This window comes from Canis lupus, chromosome X (genome assembly GCF_048164855.1).
Source record: "Canis lupus baileyi chromosome X, mCanLup2.hap1, whole genome shotgun sequence".
Lineage (NCBI taxonomy): Eukaryota > Metazoa > Chordata > Mammalia > Carnivora > Canidae > Canis > Canis lupus.
Genome location: NC_132876.1, coordinates 84,109,632 through 84,126,880, shown reverse-complemented (window position 1 = coordinate 84,126,880; position 17,249 = coordinate 84,109,632). Strand labels below are relative to the sequence as shown.

General features: G+C 41.0%; 1 protein-coding gene and 1 pseudogene across 4 annotated transcripts in view; one reads left to right on the top strand and one right to left on the bottom strand.

The window, feature by feature from the left end:
- Window positions 1-244: 244 nt before the first annotated feature.
- ZNF157 (zinc finger protein 157) overlaps window positions 245-17,249 on the top strand; it is a 61,976-nt gene continuing 44,971 nt past the window's right edge. The window contains exons 1-2 of one of the 4 annotated variants that reach the window (XM_072815776.1): window positions 245-789; window positions 2,608-2,814. Coding sequence is in view for 1 of the 4 variants with exons in the window: in XM_072815775.1 (XP_072671876.1) it covers window positions 2,743-2,814 (72 nt within the window). In the remaining 3 variants the exon portion in view is untranslated. The remainder of the gene's footprint in view (window positions 790-2,607; window positions 2,815-17,249) is intronic. The other 3 variants (XM_072815775.1, XR_012026178.1, XM_072815777.1) reach the window with 3 other exon arrangements.
- Window positions 8,615-9,861, bottom strand: LOC140627449 (methylosome subunit pICln pseudogene; annotated as a pseudogene).

The following is a 17,249-nucleotide window of genomic DNA, read 5'->3' as shown; positions in this document are numbered from 1 at the left end:
AATAGCTATTATTATTATTCCTAGCCATTATTATTTTAGTGGGGATAATGGAGGTAATGGAGATTGAGGGGGTTTCCATTACCCTCTAACCAACTGTCCAGCACATCAAAACAATGTGTCCCCATGACTCCTCCCCACTCTTCTCCAGCGGTACCTCCAGGAAGAGGGCTGAACCACAGCGACGCCTTCCCTCTCTTGCCCAGTGGTATCTGCCAGGAGGGGGACTGTACCATTCTAATTTCTCCTTTTCTTCGAGTGACATCTTCCCAGGGGAAACTAATCCTGACTCCCCCCTCCCACGCCGTGTGATATCTCCCTTAAAGATCAGGACACCTCTCCCCGAGCGTCGGCACCTCCGCTTTTTTAAACTTTGTACAGACCCAGAGAACCCAGTTCCAAAGACCAGCTCCTCCCGGAATGATTGCCCGCAGATTTCTACCCCGGAACTGCGCCCCCAGCCACCGCCTCCCATGGAACAGCCCACTGTACGGAATGGGCGCAAAGATGGCAGCCCCCACGGAGGAACGCCTCCGCACAGCCATGTTCCTTTCCCGACACCACCACTCATGGGCAAAGTCTCCGTAGATCCGTAAGCGCACGTCTCGGAGCGAGTAGACTGCAGCATCACAGCCCTTAGGATCCTGTGCGAGACCAGCACCCCAGAAGGGGCACTGTCGGGGTGGACAGGAAACGGAAGTGGCCCTCAGAGGACGTTTAAGTCTTGTTGGCGCGCGGCGCTAAAGCGAGTGCACGAGGTTTTATGGCGTGACAGTCATCAGTGATTTTGAGGTGATGGCTTTGTTGGCTTTGGGAATGATGAATTGTCAGTTCGTGAAGGTCCATTGGTGGGAAGTTAAAGACTCTGGTGAATGGGAATCTGTGCATGTCAGGGATGGGGCTTCTGGGGCAGTCAGGTTTCAGATTCCTCGCTGCGTCTTGTCAAGTCTTAATAGAGTGTGTGTTTAGATTTTTCCTTATCAGTCTCCCCGGAGGTGTGCTGATCTTACTAGTCTTTCCAAAGAACCAACTTTTGGCCTTGTTGATCCTCTCTGATGTACCTTTGTTTTATTTTTTTTTATTATTTTTTTTTGTACCTTTGTTTTATATTTCCTTAATTTCTGCTCTTTTCTGTACCATTTTAACTTTTTAAATAGGATGTTAATTCACTAATGTTCAGCCTTTCTTCTTTGTTATAAGCCATTTAGAACATGAATTTTTCTTTAAAGATCTCTTTAGCTGCATTCCACAACATTCTATATACACCATCTTATTATTGAGAGTTGTTTTTTTAATTTATTATTTTTTTAAAGATTTAATTTATTCATGACACACACACACACACACACACACAGGCAGAGGGAGAAGCAGGCTCCATGCAGGGAGCCCGACGTGGGACTCGATCCCGGGTCTCCAGGATCACACACCCTGGGCTGAAAGTGGCGCCAAACCGCTGAGCCACCAGGGCTACCCTAAATTTATTATTTACATTACTATAATGCTTTTGGGAGGGTTGACATTTTTATAACATCTTCTTATCCAAGGATATGGTATATTTGTGTGACTACTTTATATTTGTCAATTTTTTAATCATAGAAGTTCAACTCCTTCAATGTATTTTGCGTATTTCCTGCTGTTACTAATTGGTTCCCCTCCCCACCCCCCGCCGTTTTCATTTGACCATTGCTATTATAGAGGAAAAACTATATGCTCTTATAATTTTATGCAGTATCCAGCCCCTTATCAAATTGCTCTATGAATGCTAGTACTGTCTTTTTCTATGTATAAAATCATATCATTGGCAAAGAAAGCCACATTTCCATTTCCTTACAACATTCATTCTGATTGTTTCATCTTCCATAGTGTGAGCTAGAGCCAGCAAAACAATTTTGAGCTGTGTTAGACATCCCTATGTTGTTGATAATTTTAATGGCAGTAGCTTCATCATTGTATTTTTTAGCATCATAGTTCAGGGCTATGTTTAGTAAATGATTTTTGTGATATTTAAGTGATTTACATCTTCCCTAATTTTAGTTGGGAGTCTTATTGGTAATGTCTCCTGGATTGTGTCATATGCTTTTCTGGTGTAAGTTCATAGCAGCATGGCCATCCCCCATTTGTTGATTAATAAATAATATTATTGATGTTGAACCATCTTCTGGAAAGAAGAGGCTAAGAGCTTCCTGTAGAATTCAGGAGGGATTTTTCACCCTAAAATGGCAAGATAATTAAGGAGAGCAGAAAGAGATACCTTTCATTCAGATTGCCAGGTCTCCAGGTTTCTCCTGCCTCCACAGACACCCACCAAGTCCCCATGGACAAGCCCTCCCTCTGTCCACGGCTTAGGGCTTTAGCACCATTTGCTGCCCCATTTCTGCCCTTCCTGCAAACCCAGATCTACTTTGAACCTGGAATTGAGGAATAGGCTGGCTAGATAAGGTATGAAGCTCCCTGTGGAGCCACCCCAGTATAAAGGACTCTGAGATCATTAATTTGACTTCAAATATCATGATTGTTTCCATAATTCACCCTAACACTCAGAGTGGGGGTTGCTGAACTTTGTGGTGTAGATATGGAATGACACTGATGACATGGATACTGTCCTTTTAGGATTTCTTGGTGTCTCTGTGGAGCTGTTGAGCTTTCTCCTTACTGGAGGCTGCGGGATCTTCCATTCATTCTGATCGCAGCCCACATACAGACTCCCCTCCAGCTTTGGAAGGTGGTCTGAGACCCAGGGTGAACATGCCAGCTAATGGGAAATCACCCCAGAGGTTCCCTGCCTTGGTTCCAGGACAGTCTGGCAGATCATTTGAGGTAAGGAGGAGGAGCCTACTTTAAAATTTTTTTCTTTTGTTTTTTTTTTAAGATAAATTTAGTTTTGAGATAATTGTAGATACAAATGCAATGTACCATTTACTCAGTGTCCTCCAGTAGGAACGTCCTGCAAAACCTTGGTATAGTGTCACAGCCAGGATATTGACATAGGGAACATTTCCATCACTACAAGGATCCCTCATCTTGCCTTTTACTAGACACAACCACTTCTCTCCTCCCCCACTCTATCCTTAACCTGTAGCCATCATTAATCTGTGCTCTGATTCTATAGTCTTGTTACTTCAAGTAATGACATATAAATGGAATAATACGGTATATAATCTTTTCGGACTGGCTTTTTTTACTCAGCATGATTCTCTGGAGATTCGTGCAGATCGTTGTGTATATGGATAGCTTGTTCCTTTTTATTACCGAACAGTATTCCATGGCATAAATGTACCACAGTTTGCTTAACCAACCTCTAGTTGAAGGACCTATTGGTTGTTTCCAGTTTTTGACTATTACGAATAAAGGTGCTATGATTGGGGACGCTTGGATGACTCAGTTGGTTAAGCATCTGCCTTTGGCTCTGGGCAGGATCCCAGGGTCCTGGCATTGAGCTCTGCATTGGGCTCCTTGCTCAGCGAGGAGTCTGTTTCTCCCTCTCTCTCTGTCTGCCACTCCCCCTGCTTGTGCTCTCCCTCCCTCCCTCTTTGTCAAATAAATAAATTCTTTTTAAAAAAAGATGCTATGATTGTTTGTGTAAGGATTTTGTATGTGTTGAATGCAATTGCTGGATTGTATGCTAAGTGCATGTCAAACAATTAATTGACTTAATTTTTTTAGTAGAATTTTAGATTTACAAAATAATAGAGAAAATAGTACATATACTTCCATGTACCACTCTGTATTCCCCCAGTTTCCACATGATTAATCTCTTGCATTAGTTTAGTACATTTGTTATGATGAATGGATTCGGATACCCTATTATTAATTATAGTCTACGGTTTTGTAGTAAGGTTCATTCTTTGTGTTGCACATTCTGTAGGTTTTGATAGAAGCATAATGACACATATCCAACATTATAGTTTCAATACAGAACAGTTTGATCTGTGCTTCAGCTACTCATCTTTTCTCTCCTATGCTTGGACTTCTTCTGGCAACCACTGTTTTTTTTTTTTTTAATTGTCTCTATAGTTTTACCTCTTTTAAAATGTCATAGTTGTAATCATACAGTCTGTAGCCTTTTCAGATTAGCTTCTTTTGCTTAGCAATTTGCATTTTAACTTCCTCCATGTCTTTTCATGGCTTTATAGCTCATTTTTATCATTGAATAATAATTCTATTGTATGGATGTACCACAATTTGGTTATCCATTCATCTATTGAAGGACATTTATGTGTTCCTGGTTTTGGGCAATTACGAATAAAGCTGCTATAAACATTTGTATACAGGTTTTTGTGTGGACATAAGTTTTTTTTTAGGATTTTATTTATTTATTCATGAGAGACACACATAGAGAGGCAGAGACACAGGCAGAGGGAAGAGAAGGCAGGCTCTGCAGAAAGCCCAATGTGGGACTCGATCCCAGAACTCTGGGATCATGCCCTGAGCCAAAGGCAGACGCTCAACCACTGAGCCACCCAGGCGTCCCTGGACATAAGTTTTTATTTTTAATATATTTTTTTAGTTTATTTATTCATGAGAGGCAGAGAGAGGCAGAGACAGGGAAAAGCAGGCTTCTCACAGGGAGCCCGATGTGGGACTCGATCCCTGGACCCGAGATCATGCCCTGAGCCAAAGGCAGATATTCAACCACTGAGCCACCCAGGCATCCCTGGATGTAAGTTTTTAATTCACTTGGGTAAATAAGTAGGAGTGCAATTGTGGGTCATATGGTAAGATTGGCTTTATAAGAAACTGCCAAACTGTCTTCCAAAGTTCTTCACCATTTTGCATTCAAACCAGCAATGAATGAGAGCATTCCTGTTGCTCTACATCCTTGTCAGCATTTGATATTGTCGGATTTTTGGATTTTAACCATTCCAATAGGTGTGTAATGGTATCTCATTGTTTTAGTTTACAATTCCATAATGATGTTGAATCTAGTTGTATGTGCTCATTTGCCATCTGTATATCTTCTTTGGTCAAGTGTCTGTTCAGATCTTTTGTCCTTTTAAAAAAGATTTATGTATTTATTTGAGAGAGAGAGAACATGAGCAGGGGAGGGGCAAAGGGAGAGGGAGAGAGAATCTTAAGCAGGCTCCCTGTTGGGCATGGAACCCAACATAGGGCTCTATCTCACAACTCTGAGATCATGACCTAGGCTGAAATCAAGAGTTGGACACTTAACTGACTGAGCCACCCGGGTGCCCCCCTTTTTATCCATTTTTTTAAAAGATTTTATTTATTTATTCATGAGAGACAGAGAGAGAGGGGCAGAGACACAGGCAGAGGGAGAAGCAGGCTCCATGCAGGGAGCCCGACGTGGGACTCCATCCTGGGTCTCCAGGATCAGGCCCCGGGCTGAAGGCAGCGCTAAACTGCTGAGCCACCTGGGCTGCCCCTTTTTATCCATTTTTAAAAAATATTTTATTTATCTATTCATGAGAGACACACAGAGAGAGGCAGAGACATAGGCAGAGGGAGAAGCAGGCTTCCTGTGCGGAGCCCAATGTGGGACTCGATTCCAGGACTCTGGGATCTCGCCCTGAGCCAAAGGCAGACCCTCAACCACTGAGCCACCCAGGCGTCCCTCTTTTATCCATTTTTAAATTGGGTTGTTTATTTTGTTATTGTTGAGTTTTAAGAATTGTTTATATGTTTTATTTTTTTTTTTTGTTTATATGTTTTAAATACAAGTCCTTTATCAGATGTGTGTTCTGTAAATATTTTCTTTCATTCTGTGACTTGTCTATTTTCTTAATGGTGTCTTTCATAGAGCAGAATTTTAAAATTTTAATAAAGTCCCACTTGTCAGTTTTCCTTTCATGAATCGTAATTTTGGTGTTGTATTTTAAAACATTTTCAAACCCAAGTCACTTAGATTTTCTCTTATTATCTTGTAGAAGTTTTATAGTTCTACATTTTGCATATAGGTCTAAGATCCATTTAGAGTTAATTTTTGTGAAAGATAAAAGGACCGAGTCTAGTTTTTTTGTTTGCATATGGATGTCCAGTCGTTTCAGCACTATTTATTTTCTCCATTGAATTGCTTTTTCTCCTTTGTCCAAGATCAGTTGATTATATTTGTGTGGGTCTATTTCCTTTTTCTTTTTCTTTTTTCCTGTTTCTTTTTTTTTTATTTTTTTAAATTTTTTTTTTAAAATTTATTTATTTATGATAGTCACAGAGAGAGAGAGAGGCAGAGACACAGGCAGAGGGAGAAGCAGGCTCCATGCACCGGGAGCCCGACGTGGGATTCGATCCCAGGTCTCCAGGATCGCGCCCTGGGCCAAAGGCAGGCGCCAAACCGCTGCGCCACCCAGGGATCCCTCCTGTTTCTTTTTAAATATTTTATTTATTTGAGAGAGAGAGAGTGTGCACAATTGTGCAAGCGATGCGGTGGGGGGGCAGTGTAGGGAGAGGGATAGCAGACTGATACTGAGCGTGGAGCCTGATGCAGACCTTGATCTGAAGACCTTGAGATCATGACCTGAGCTGAAACGAAGAGTCAGATGCTTAACCGACTGATCCACCTAGGCGCTCAGGTCTACTTTCTTTCTGTTTGTTCCACTGATAAAATTGTCTATTCTTTCTCCAATATGTTGTTCTTTTTTTAAAAAATTTTTTTTTTTAATTTATTTATGATAGTCACACAGAGAGAGAGAGAGAGGCAGAGACATAGGCAGAGGGAGAAGCAGGCTCCATGCACCGGGAGCCCAACATGGGATTCGATCCCAGGTCTCCAGGATCATGCCCAGGGCCAAAGGCAGGCGCTAAACCACTGCGCCACCCAGGGATCCCGTGTTGTTCTTTTTTAAAAAGATTTTATTTATTTATTCATGAGAGATATAGAGAAAGGCAGAGACATAGGCAGGGGAAGGAGAAGCAGGCTCCATGCAGGAGTCCGATTCAGGACTCAATCCCAGATCCCGGGATCACGTCCTGAGTTGAAGCTGACGCTCAACTGCAGGGCCACCCAGTCATCCCTACCATGCTCTTTTTAAATTGAGGTATTCTTGACTTCAACATTATATTAATTTCAGGTATACAACATAATCATTCGATATTTGTATGTATTGCAAAATGATCACCACAATAAGGCTAGTTAATATCCATCACCATATATAGTTATTAATTTTTTTCTTGTGGTGAGAGCTTTTAAGATTTAGTCTCATAGCAACTTTTAAATATGCAATACAGTTTAATTAACTATAGTTGCCATGCTGTACATTACATCCCCATGACGTAATTTATTTTAAGACTTTTTTTTTAAATTTTTTATTTATTTATGATAGTCACAGAGAGAGAAAGAGAGAGAGGCAGAGACATAGGCAGAGGGAGAAGCAGGCTCCATGCACCGGAGAAGCAGGCTCCATGCACCGGGAGCCCGATGTGGGATTCGATCCCGGGTCTCCAGGATCGCGCCCTGGGCCAAAGGCAGGCGCCAAACCGCTGCGCCACCCAGGGATCCCCGTAATTTATTTTATAATGAAGTTTGTACCTTTTGACTCCCTTCCCCCATTTTGCCCCATATCTGGCATCCACCAATCTGTTCTCTGTACTATGAACTTGTTTTTTGTTGTTTTGTTTTGTTTTTAGAACCCACATATAAGTGACCTCATACAGTGTTTGTCTTTCTTTCTTTTTTTGCATTTTAATATATTTTTAAATATTTTTTATTGGAGTTCAATTTGCCAATATATAGCATATCACCCAGTGCTCATCCCGTCAAGTGTCCCCCTCAGTGTCCATCACCCAGTCACCCCAAGCCCCCACCCATCTCCCCTTCCACCACCCCTTGTTCATTTCCCAGAGTTAGGTGTCTCTCATGTTCTGTCACCCTCACTGATCTTTCCCACTCATTTTCTATCCTTTCCCCTTTTTTCCCTTTCACTATTTTTTATATTTCCCTTATTTCACTTAGCAGAATGCCTTCAAGGTATATCCATATTCTTGCAGATAGCAAGATTTCCCTTTTCTTTTATGGCTGAATAATATTCTATTGTGTGTATATCGCATACACACCCCATATTTTCATTATCCATTCATCTGTTAATAGACACTTAGATCGCTTCCATATTTTGGCTATTGCAAATAATGTGGCAATTAACATGGGGGTGCATATATTTCTTTGTTACTGTTTTTTTTTTTTCTTTGTTACTGCTTTATTCCACTTTGAATAAATACTCAGAAGTGGCATTGCTGGATGATATGATAGTTCTAGATTTAATTTTTTTAGGAAACTTCATACTGTTTTCCACGGCAGCTGTACCAGTTTCTGTTCGACCAACAGTGCACAAGTGTTCCCTTTTCTTCACATCCTCACCAACACTTGTTATTTCTTGTCTTTTTGATACTAGCCATTCTAACAGGTGTGGGGTGATGTCTCACTCTGGTTTTATTTTGCATTTCTCCAATGATTAGATTAGTGATTTTTTTTTTTTCCAGTGGGCTCCATGCCCAGTGTGGGGCTTAAACTCAACCCTGAGATCGAGAATCACATGCTCTACAGACTAAGCCAGCCAGGTGCCCCTAAATTAGTGATGTTGGGATATTTTCTTTTTTCTTTTTTCTTTTTAATAGAAAACCTAGACTTATTTGTTAAACTATTACAAAGACAAAACAATTATCATTGAAGTACTGTGAGGACTTCGTCCCAATTTCATTTGTTATGGAAACTGACCTAAGAGGTTAGAAATTAAAGGCTATAACCTAAGAGGTTATAACAAAACAGACTGGTGAAACATGGTGAAAGAAGTAAAAGCTAATCAGAAGCATCCATATTAGTGGTATTTCATGTGGCTAGGATATTTCCCAAGAGGCTCTCTAAAGATGCCTAAATGAATTAACCTGGATCCCAAATTAGTAAAAAGACCTTAATCCCTGTGAAGAACAAGCAGTGGCCAGGATTTCTCTGAGATCTCTTTGTCTTTCTTTTTAAGGGGTAAGGGAATCCTTAGGCTCTAAAGGATATATCTTAGATTCAGCCTCCTTCCTTCCCATCCAGTCTACCTATGTCTTCAAGTACCTGCGCATTCTCACCACATAGGCCTGCCAGGTTACAGAAGATGCATATAGTGAAAGCAGGAACTATAGGCCTACTCAGAGGATACCTATACACAAAAGTTTTGGGTAGATGATAAACTACAAATACCCTCTTGGTTAAGTTAATTCACCTTTGTTAATAAAGGTCATAGTTTCTTCTGCTGGTGACAACTTTTTGTCTCAGTATATAGTCTGTCTCAAAAAAAGAACTGGTTCAGGTAAATTTTGGAGAAGGAAAAAGACTTTCATCAACACCCACTCCACAGTAGAAGAGGCACCAAGTTCTTTAGTTCTTTCCTAGTTATGAGCAGAATCCCACAGCAGCATAAATCATCTTCAGTGATCAACATCTGCATCCTCAAACTGTCCAGCAACTGTTGGTGTAGTGTCTACCTCCATCCCATCTTCATAATCTCTGATTGAATCTTCTGTCCGGACTCCAACCATGTTATATTGGCTGCTCACAGACTGAGAAAGCATTCCTTCTAATCTCTCCAAGGTGGCTTGGCCTTCTGCTGTTAAATGGGATAATCCTTCTTCATAGGTATAAAATGTAGGGATGTCCCCCTGCCCTTGTTCATGTGCTTCCACATCATATTCTTCTCCATCGTAATCATCTGAATCTTCATCCTCAGGATCAGGATGCAAAGCCTGGCATTCACACATTGCAGTGAACATTGCCTCCAATGCTGATTTATCACTAGGCACAAATCTAAATTCAGCAATAGGTTCAACATCATCATCACTGTCTTCTTCTTCAGCAACAGATTCTTTTGATTCTTCTCCAAATTTAGCATTCACCATAACATACAAATGCTCTGTGGATAGGCATTTAGGTCCCTGGACATCGCATGCAAGCTAATGGTGGGGTATTCCAGTGAGAATCCTAATCCAGAGCCATCTAACCAAGACAGGTGGATATCTTGCCAAGAGCAACACCTCCCACACCTTTTCACAGAAGAGACAGGCACATTGATGATTCTCACTCAGGGGCCGGAGACTCAAAACCTCTCCGCGATGTAGAGCGTGCCGGTGCCGAGGCCCTTGCCCTTCAGCACAGCCTCGGTCTTGGGCTGCTGCTGCCGAAGCCCCTCGGCCGAGCGGGGCAGCGGGAAACTTTTGAGGAAGCTCATTGCGGCAGGGAGCGCGGAGACATAGGCCAGGAGGGAGCTGCCGCACGGCGACTCCCGATGTTGGGATATTTTCATGTATTTGTTGGCCATCTGCATGTCTTCTTTGAAAGATCATTTATCTATTCATGAGAGACACAGAAAGAGAGAGGCAGAGACATAGGCAGAGGGAGAAGCAGGCTCCATGCAGGGAACCTGATGTGGGATTCAATCCCAGGACCCTGGGATCATGCCCTGAACCGAAGGCAGATGCACTCAACTGCTGAGCCACCCAGGCATCCCTCTGCCCGTTTTTATTTTTTTATTTTTTTATTTTTTTATTTTTTTAAATTTTTATTTATTTATGATAGTCACACAGAGAGAGAGGATGGGGGAGAGAGAGAGAGAGAGAGAGAGAGGCAGAGACATAGGCAGAGGGAGAAGCAGGCTCCATGCACCGGGAGCCCGACGTGGGATTCGATCCCAGGTTTCCAGGATCGCGCCCTGGGCCAAAGGCAGGCGCTAAACCGCTGCGCCACCCAGGGATCCCCCTCTGCCCGTTTTTAAATAAGTATTTATTTATTTTTGCTATTGAATTGTATGGGTTCCTTATATATTTTGGATATTGCCCCTTATCAGATATATGATTTACAAATATATTCTACCCTTCAGTAGGTTGCCTTTTCATTTAGTTGGTAGTTTCCTTTGCTGTGCAGAAGCTTTTTAGTTGGATGTCGTCCCATTTGTTTGTCTGCTTCTGTTGCCTTTGCTTTTGGTATTAAATCCAAAAAAGCATCACCAAGACTGTCAGGGAGCTTACTGCCTATGTTTTCTTGGATTTTTTGGCTTAAGGTCTTAGGTTCAAGTCTTTAATCCATTCTGAGTTGATTTTTGTGTATGATATAAGCTAGTGGTCCCCAGTTTCATTTTTCTGCACTGGCTGTCTAATTTTTCCAATGCCATTTATTGAAGAGACTGTCCTTTCCTCATTGAAAGTTCTTGGGTCCTTTGTCATAAATTAATTGGCCATATATGCATGGGTTTATTTCTGAGTTCTCTGTTCTATTCTGTTAACTTATGTGTCTGTTTTTATGCCAATACCATATTGTTTTGATTACTATATAGCTTTTGTATGATAGTTTGAAATCAGCACAATGCCTCCAGTCCTGTCCTTTTTTTTTTTATGATTGCTAGCATGTTGTTATTGATTTATAAGTTTTCTACATGTTTTGTTAGATTTATACTTGAGTATTTCATATTTCTAAGTGATTTTAAATGATTTTATATTTTAAATTTTGAAGTCCACATTTTCATTGCAAACAAATACAGTGGGTTTTTGTATTGTATCCTGTTTCCTGTGACTTCATTGAATTCAATTATTAGCTCCAGGAGGTTTTTATTTTTATTTTATTTTATTATTATTATTTTTAAAGATTTATTTATTTATTTATTCATGAAAGGCACAGAGAGAGGCAGAGACACAGGCAGAGAGAAAAGCAGGCTCCCCACAAGGAGCCCGATGTGGGACTTGATCCCAGACTCCGGGATCATGCCCTGAGCTGAAGGCAGATAGATGCTCAACTGCCAAGCCACCCAGGCGTCCTGAGGTTTTTATGTTTTTAGAGATTTTTTGGTGATTTTTCTTCATAGGTAATCATTTCATTTATAAATAGGGGCTTTTTTCTTTTTTATTTTGTATACCTGTCATTTCCATTTCTTGCCTAATTTTACATTATTAGAACTTCTAGCACTATGTTGAATAAGAATTGTGAGAATGGATATTCTTTTTTTTTTTTTAAGATTTTTTAAATTTATTCATGAGAGACACACATAGAGAGAGACAGAGACACAGGCAGAGGGAGAAGCAGGCTCCATGCAGGGAGCCTGATGTGGGACTCGATCCCGGGTCTCCAGGATCAGGCCCTGGGCTGAAGGTGGCGTTAAACCACTGAGCCACCCGGGATGCCCCTTGGATATTCTTGCCTGCTGTTAATATTGTCTTTCACCATTAAATATAATATGAGTTGTAGTTTTGGTTTAGATGCTCTTTATCAAGTTGAAGAAGTTCCTGTCTATTCCTGTTTCTGTTCATATTTTTGGCGGAAATGAGTGTTGAATTTTGTCAAAAATTTTTTTACATTGGTTATCATGTAATTTTTAAGATCCTGTTAATGTGAATTACATGGGTTTATTTTTCTTTTTTTATTCATTCATGAGAGACACACAGAGAGAGAGAGGCAGAGACACAGACAGAGGGAGAAGCAGGCTCCATGCAGGGAGCCCGACGTGGGACTCGATCCCAGGTCTCCAGGATCATACCCTGGGCAGAAGGCGGCGCTGAACTGTTGAGCCACCCGGGCTGCCCATGGATTGATTTTTTAAAAATATTTTATTTATTTATTCATGAGAGACACACAGAGAGAGGCAGAGACATAGGAAGAGGAAGGAGAAGCAGGCTCCATGCAGAGAGCCCTATGTGGGACTCGATCCCAGGACTCTGGGATCACGTCCTGAGCCAAAGGCAGATGCTCAACTGCTGAGCCACCCAGGCGTCCCTCACATGGATTGATTTTTGAATGTGGAACCTGCCTTGCATTCCTGGAGTAAACCCCAGTTGGTCATGGTGTATAATTCTTTTAATATATTGTTGAATTATATTTGCTAATATTTTATCAAGAATTTTTTCCTACATATTCATGAGTGATATTGGTGTGTAGTTTTCTTTTTTATATTGTATTTGTCTGATTTTGTAATCAGGGAATGTATTAGTTTCATGTGTTTTCTGCAACAAATCACCACAAACTTGGTGGCTTAGAATAACAGAAATTGATTCTCTCATAGTTCTTAAGGAGGCCTTAAGTCCAAAGTAAGTATCCTTGGGCCAAAATAAAGGTTTTGGCAGGGCTGTCTGTACTCCCTCCGGAGCCTTTAGGGGAGAATCTATTCCTTGCCTCTCTTCTAGCTTCTGGCTGGCTGCAGCTATTCCTTGGCTTCATCGTTTTATTCTTAATGGCCAGCATCTTCAAATCTCTTGACTCTGTCTTCACATCACTGCCTTCTGTGTCTGTGTGTGTCAAGTTCTTTTGCCTCTCTCTTATCGGGATACATGTGATTGCATTTAGGACCCACCTGGATAATTCAGGGTACTCATCTCAAGATCCTTAATCACATCTGCAAAGACTCTTTTGTTCTTGCCCTATAAAGGTGATATTCACAGGTTGCCAGGATTAGGATGTGAATATCTTTGTGTGTGGGGGGGTCCCTTTTTAGCCTGTCACAGGCAAATGCTAGCATCCTAGAATGAGTTTGGAAGAATCACTTCCTCTTCTTTTTCCTGTAAGAGGTGTTGTAATTGGTGTTAATTTTTTTAAAGATTTTATTTATTTATTCATGAGAGAGAGAGAGAGAGGCAGAGACATAGGCAGAGGGAGAAGCAGGCTCCATGCAGGGAGCCCGGGTCTCCAGGATCACAACCTGGGCCGAAGGCGGCGCTAAACCTGGGCCGCCAGTGTTAATTCTTTTTTTTTTTTTTTTTTAATTTTTATTTATTTATGATAGTCACACACAGAGAGAGAGAGAGAGGGGCAGAGACATAGGCCGAGGGAGAAGCAGGCTCCATGCACCGGGAGCCCGACATGGGATTCGATCCCGGGTCTCCAGGATCGTGCCCTGGGCCAAAGGCAGGCGCCAAACCGCTGCACCACCCAGGGATCCCCGCCAGTGTTAATTCTTTAAAAGAATTTGGTAAGGGACCCCTGAGTGGCTCAGCGATTGAGCATCTGCCTTCAGCTTCTGGCATGATCCTGGGGCCCCAGGATGGAGTGCCCATCAGGCTCCCTGCATGGAGCCTGCTTTTCTCTCTGCCTATGTCTCTGCCTCTCTCTCTGTCTCTCATGAATAAAACAGAATCTTTAAAAAAAAAAAATTTGGTAAAATTCTCCAGGAAAACCATCTAGGCCACAGATTCATTGATCGACTGATTTCTTTTTTGGTGAGTTTTAAATTATGGATTAAATTTCCTTAGTTGTTTTAGGGCTATTCAAATTATCCATTTCATATCAGTCAATTTGTGGTAGTTGGTTTTTTTTGTTGTTGTTGTTTTGTTTTTTTAAAGAATCAGTCCATTTCATCTAAATTATCAAATGTATATATGAAGAGTTGTTTATATTTGCTTCATCCTTTTGGTGTCTGCAGGGTCTTTAGTGATATCCTTTGTTTCATTCCTGATATTGGTAATTTGATTTTTCTCTTTTTTTCAGTCTTGCCAGAAGTTTCTCAATTTTATTGATCTTTTCAAAGAGCCACCTCTTTGTTTCATTGATTTTTATCTATTATTTTTCTGTTTTCAACTTTATTAATTTCTGCTCTTTTCTATTTCCTTCTGCTTGCTCTGGGTTTATTTTGGTCTTTTTAAAAAACTAAAATATAATTGTTATATAACATATAAGTTTGAGGTGTACACATATTGGTTTATTTTTATTTTTTTTAAAGATTTTATTTATTTATTCATGAGAGAGAGAGAGAGAGAGAGAGAGGCAGAGACACAAGCAGGCTCCATGCAGGGAGCCTTACACGGGACTCGATCCCGGGTCTCCTGGACTATGCCCTGGGCCGAAGGCAGACGCCCAACCGCTGAGCCATCCAGGGATCCCCTGAGGTATACACATACTGATTTGATGCATTTATATATTGCAATATGATTACTATTGTGTTTGCTAACATCTCTATCTCATTGCATAATTATCATTTCTTTTTTGTGGTGGGAACAATTTAGGTCTAGTTTCTTGACGATTTTGAAGTTTGGGGTGCCTGGGTGACTCAGTTGGTTAAGCATCTGCCTTTGGCTCAGGTCATGATCTCAGGGTACTGGGATGGAGCCCTGAGTTGGGCTCCCTGCTCAGCTGGGAGTCTGCTTCTCCCTCTCCTGCTCCCCCTCCCCCTACCTTGTACCCTCTCTTTCTCAAATAAATGAATAAATGAATAAATCTTTAAAAAACAACTTTGAGGGATGCCTGGGTGGCTCAGTGGTTGAACGTCTTCCTTGGGCTCAGGACGTGATCCCAGGGTCCTGGGATCGAGTCCCACATTGGGTTCCCTGCAAGGAGCCTGTTTCTCCCTCTGCCTGTGTCTCTGCCTTTTTCTCTCTCTCTGTGTCTCTCATGAATAAATAAATAAAATCTTAAGAAAAAGCAACTTTGAAGTTTATAATATTGTATTGTATCATCAACTTGCTGTGCGTTAGCTCTCTAGTACTTATTTATCTACTAGTTTCAAGTTTGTACCTTTAAACAACATATCCTTAATATGGTCTTTTTTCTTAGATTTTTGAGGTGCGACCTTAGACTTTTTGAGACTTTTCTCTTTTAAACGTACGCATTTAGTGCTATGTGCTTTTTTCTCAGCACTGCTTTAGATGTGTTCCATGAATTTTAAAGGTTGTATTTTCATTTTCATTCAGTTCATTGTAGTTTTTAAAATTTCCTTTGAGACTTCCTCTTCGAACCATAGATTATTAGAAATGTGTTATTTAGTTTCCAAGTGTTTGGAGATTCTCTTGTTCTCTGTCATTGATTTCTTTATTATTTTTTAAAGAAAGGAGCCTCACAGGGAGCCTGATGTAGGCCTTGATCCTGGACCCCAGGATCACACCCTGAGCCACCCAGGCATCTCTGCTTTCTTTTGATGAACATTTGCATGATATATCTTTTTCCATACTTTCACCTTCAGTGTGCCTATATTGCTATATTTGAAGTGACTTTCTTTTTAGATACCATACACTTGCATGATGTTTTTAATTTTTTCTTTTTATTTATTTTTAGTTTTTAAATATTTTATTTATTCATGAGAGACAGAGACAGAGAGAGAGAGAGAAAGAGAGAGGCAGAGACATAAGCAGAGGGAGAAGCCAGCTCCATGTAGGAAGCCCAATGTGGGACTCGATTCCAGGACTCCAGGATCATGCCCTGAGTCAAAGGCAGATGCTCAACCGCTGAGCCACTCAGGTGTCCCTACCCATAGTCTTATTTCCTGTATTCTTTCTTCCTTTGCGGTGTTTCAGGATTCCTTCTTTTGTCTTTACTTTTCTGTTTAGGGAACTTACTTTAGCCATTCTTTTAGGTAGGTCTGCTGGGGACAATTCTATTAGTTTTTTTTCATCTGAGAAGTCTTTATTTCTCCATTCTTTTTTTTTTTAAGATTTTATTTATTTATTTATGAGAGATATAGAGAAAGAGGCAGAGACAGGCAGAGGGAGAAGCAACAGGACTCAATCCCAGCACCCGGGGATTATAACCTGATCCAAAGACGGACACTGAACCAACCACTGAGCCACCCAGCTGCCCGTCTGCTTCATTTTTTTTTTTTTAAGATTTTGTTTATTCATGAGAGACACAGAGAGAGTGGCAGAGACATAGCCAGAGGGAGAAGCAGGCTCCATGTAGGAAGCCCGATGTGGGATTCGATCCTGGGACTCCAGGACCATGCCCTAGGCTGAAGGCATGGCCACCCAGGTGTCCCTCCGTCCTTCATTCTTGAAGGGATATTTTCATGTTGACAGTTCTTTTCTTTCAGCTGAAAAATGTCCCACCTCCTATGGCCTCTATGGTTTCTGATGTGAAATCTTCTTCACTCAAATTGTTTCTGTAGGTAAAGTATCATTTCTCAATCATGGCGTTCCAAATACATATTTTTTTAATGATTTTATTTATTTATTTGAGAGCGAGAACACGAATGGGGGACAGGGAGAGGGAGAAGCAGGCTCCCTACTGAACAGGGAGCCTGACTGGGGCAGGAGTGGGAGGGCCTTGATCCCAGGACCCCAGGATCGTGACCTGAGCTGAAGATAGATACTTAATCGAATGAGCCACTCAGGTGCCCATATATATATTTTTTTTTAATCTTTAGTTTTCAAAAGTTTAACAATTCATCTTGGTGACGATTTCTTTGATTTTATCCTGTTTGGGGTTTTTTTCTGGTTCTTGAGTCTGTAAATTTATTTTAATTAATTTATTATTATTTTTTAAGATTTTATTTTTAAGTAATCTTTATACCTAATGTGGGGCTTGAACTCACAACCCCAAGATCAAGAGTCACATGCTCTTCTGATTGAGCCAGCCA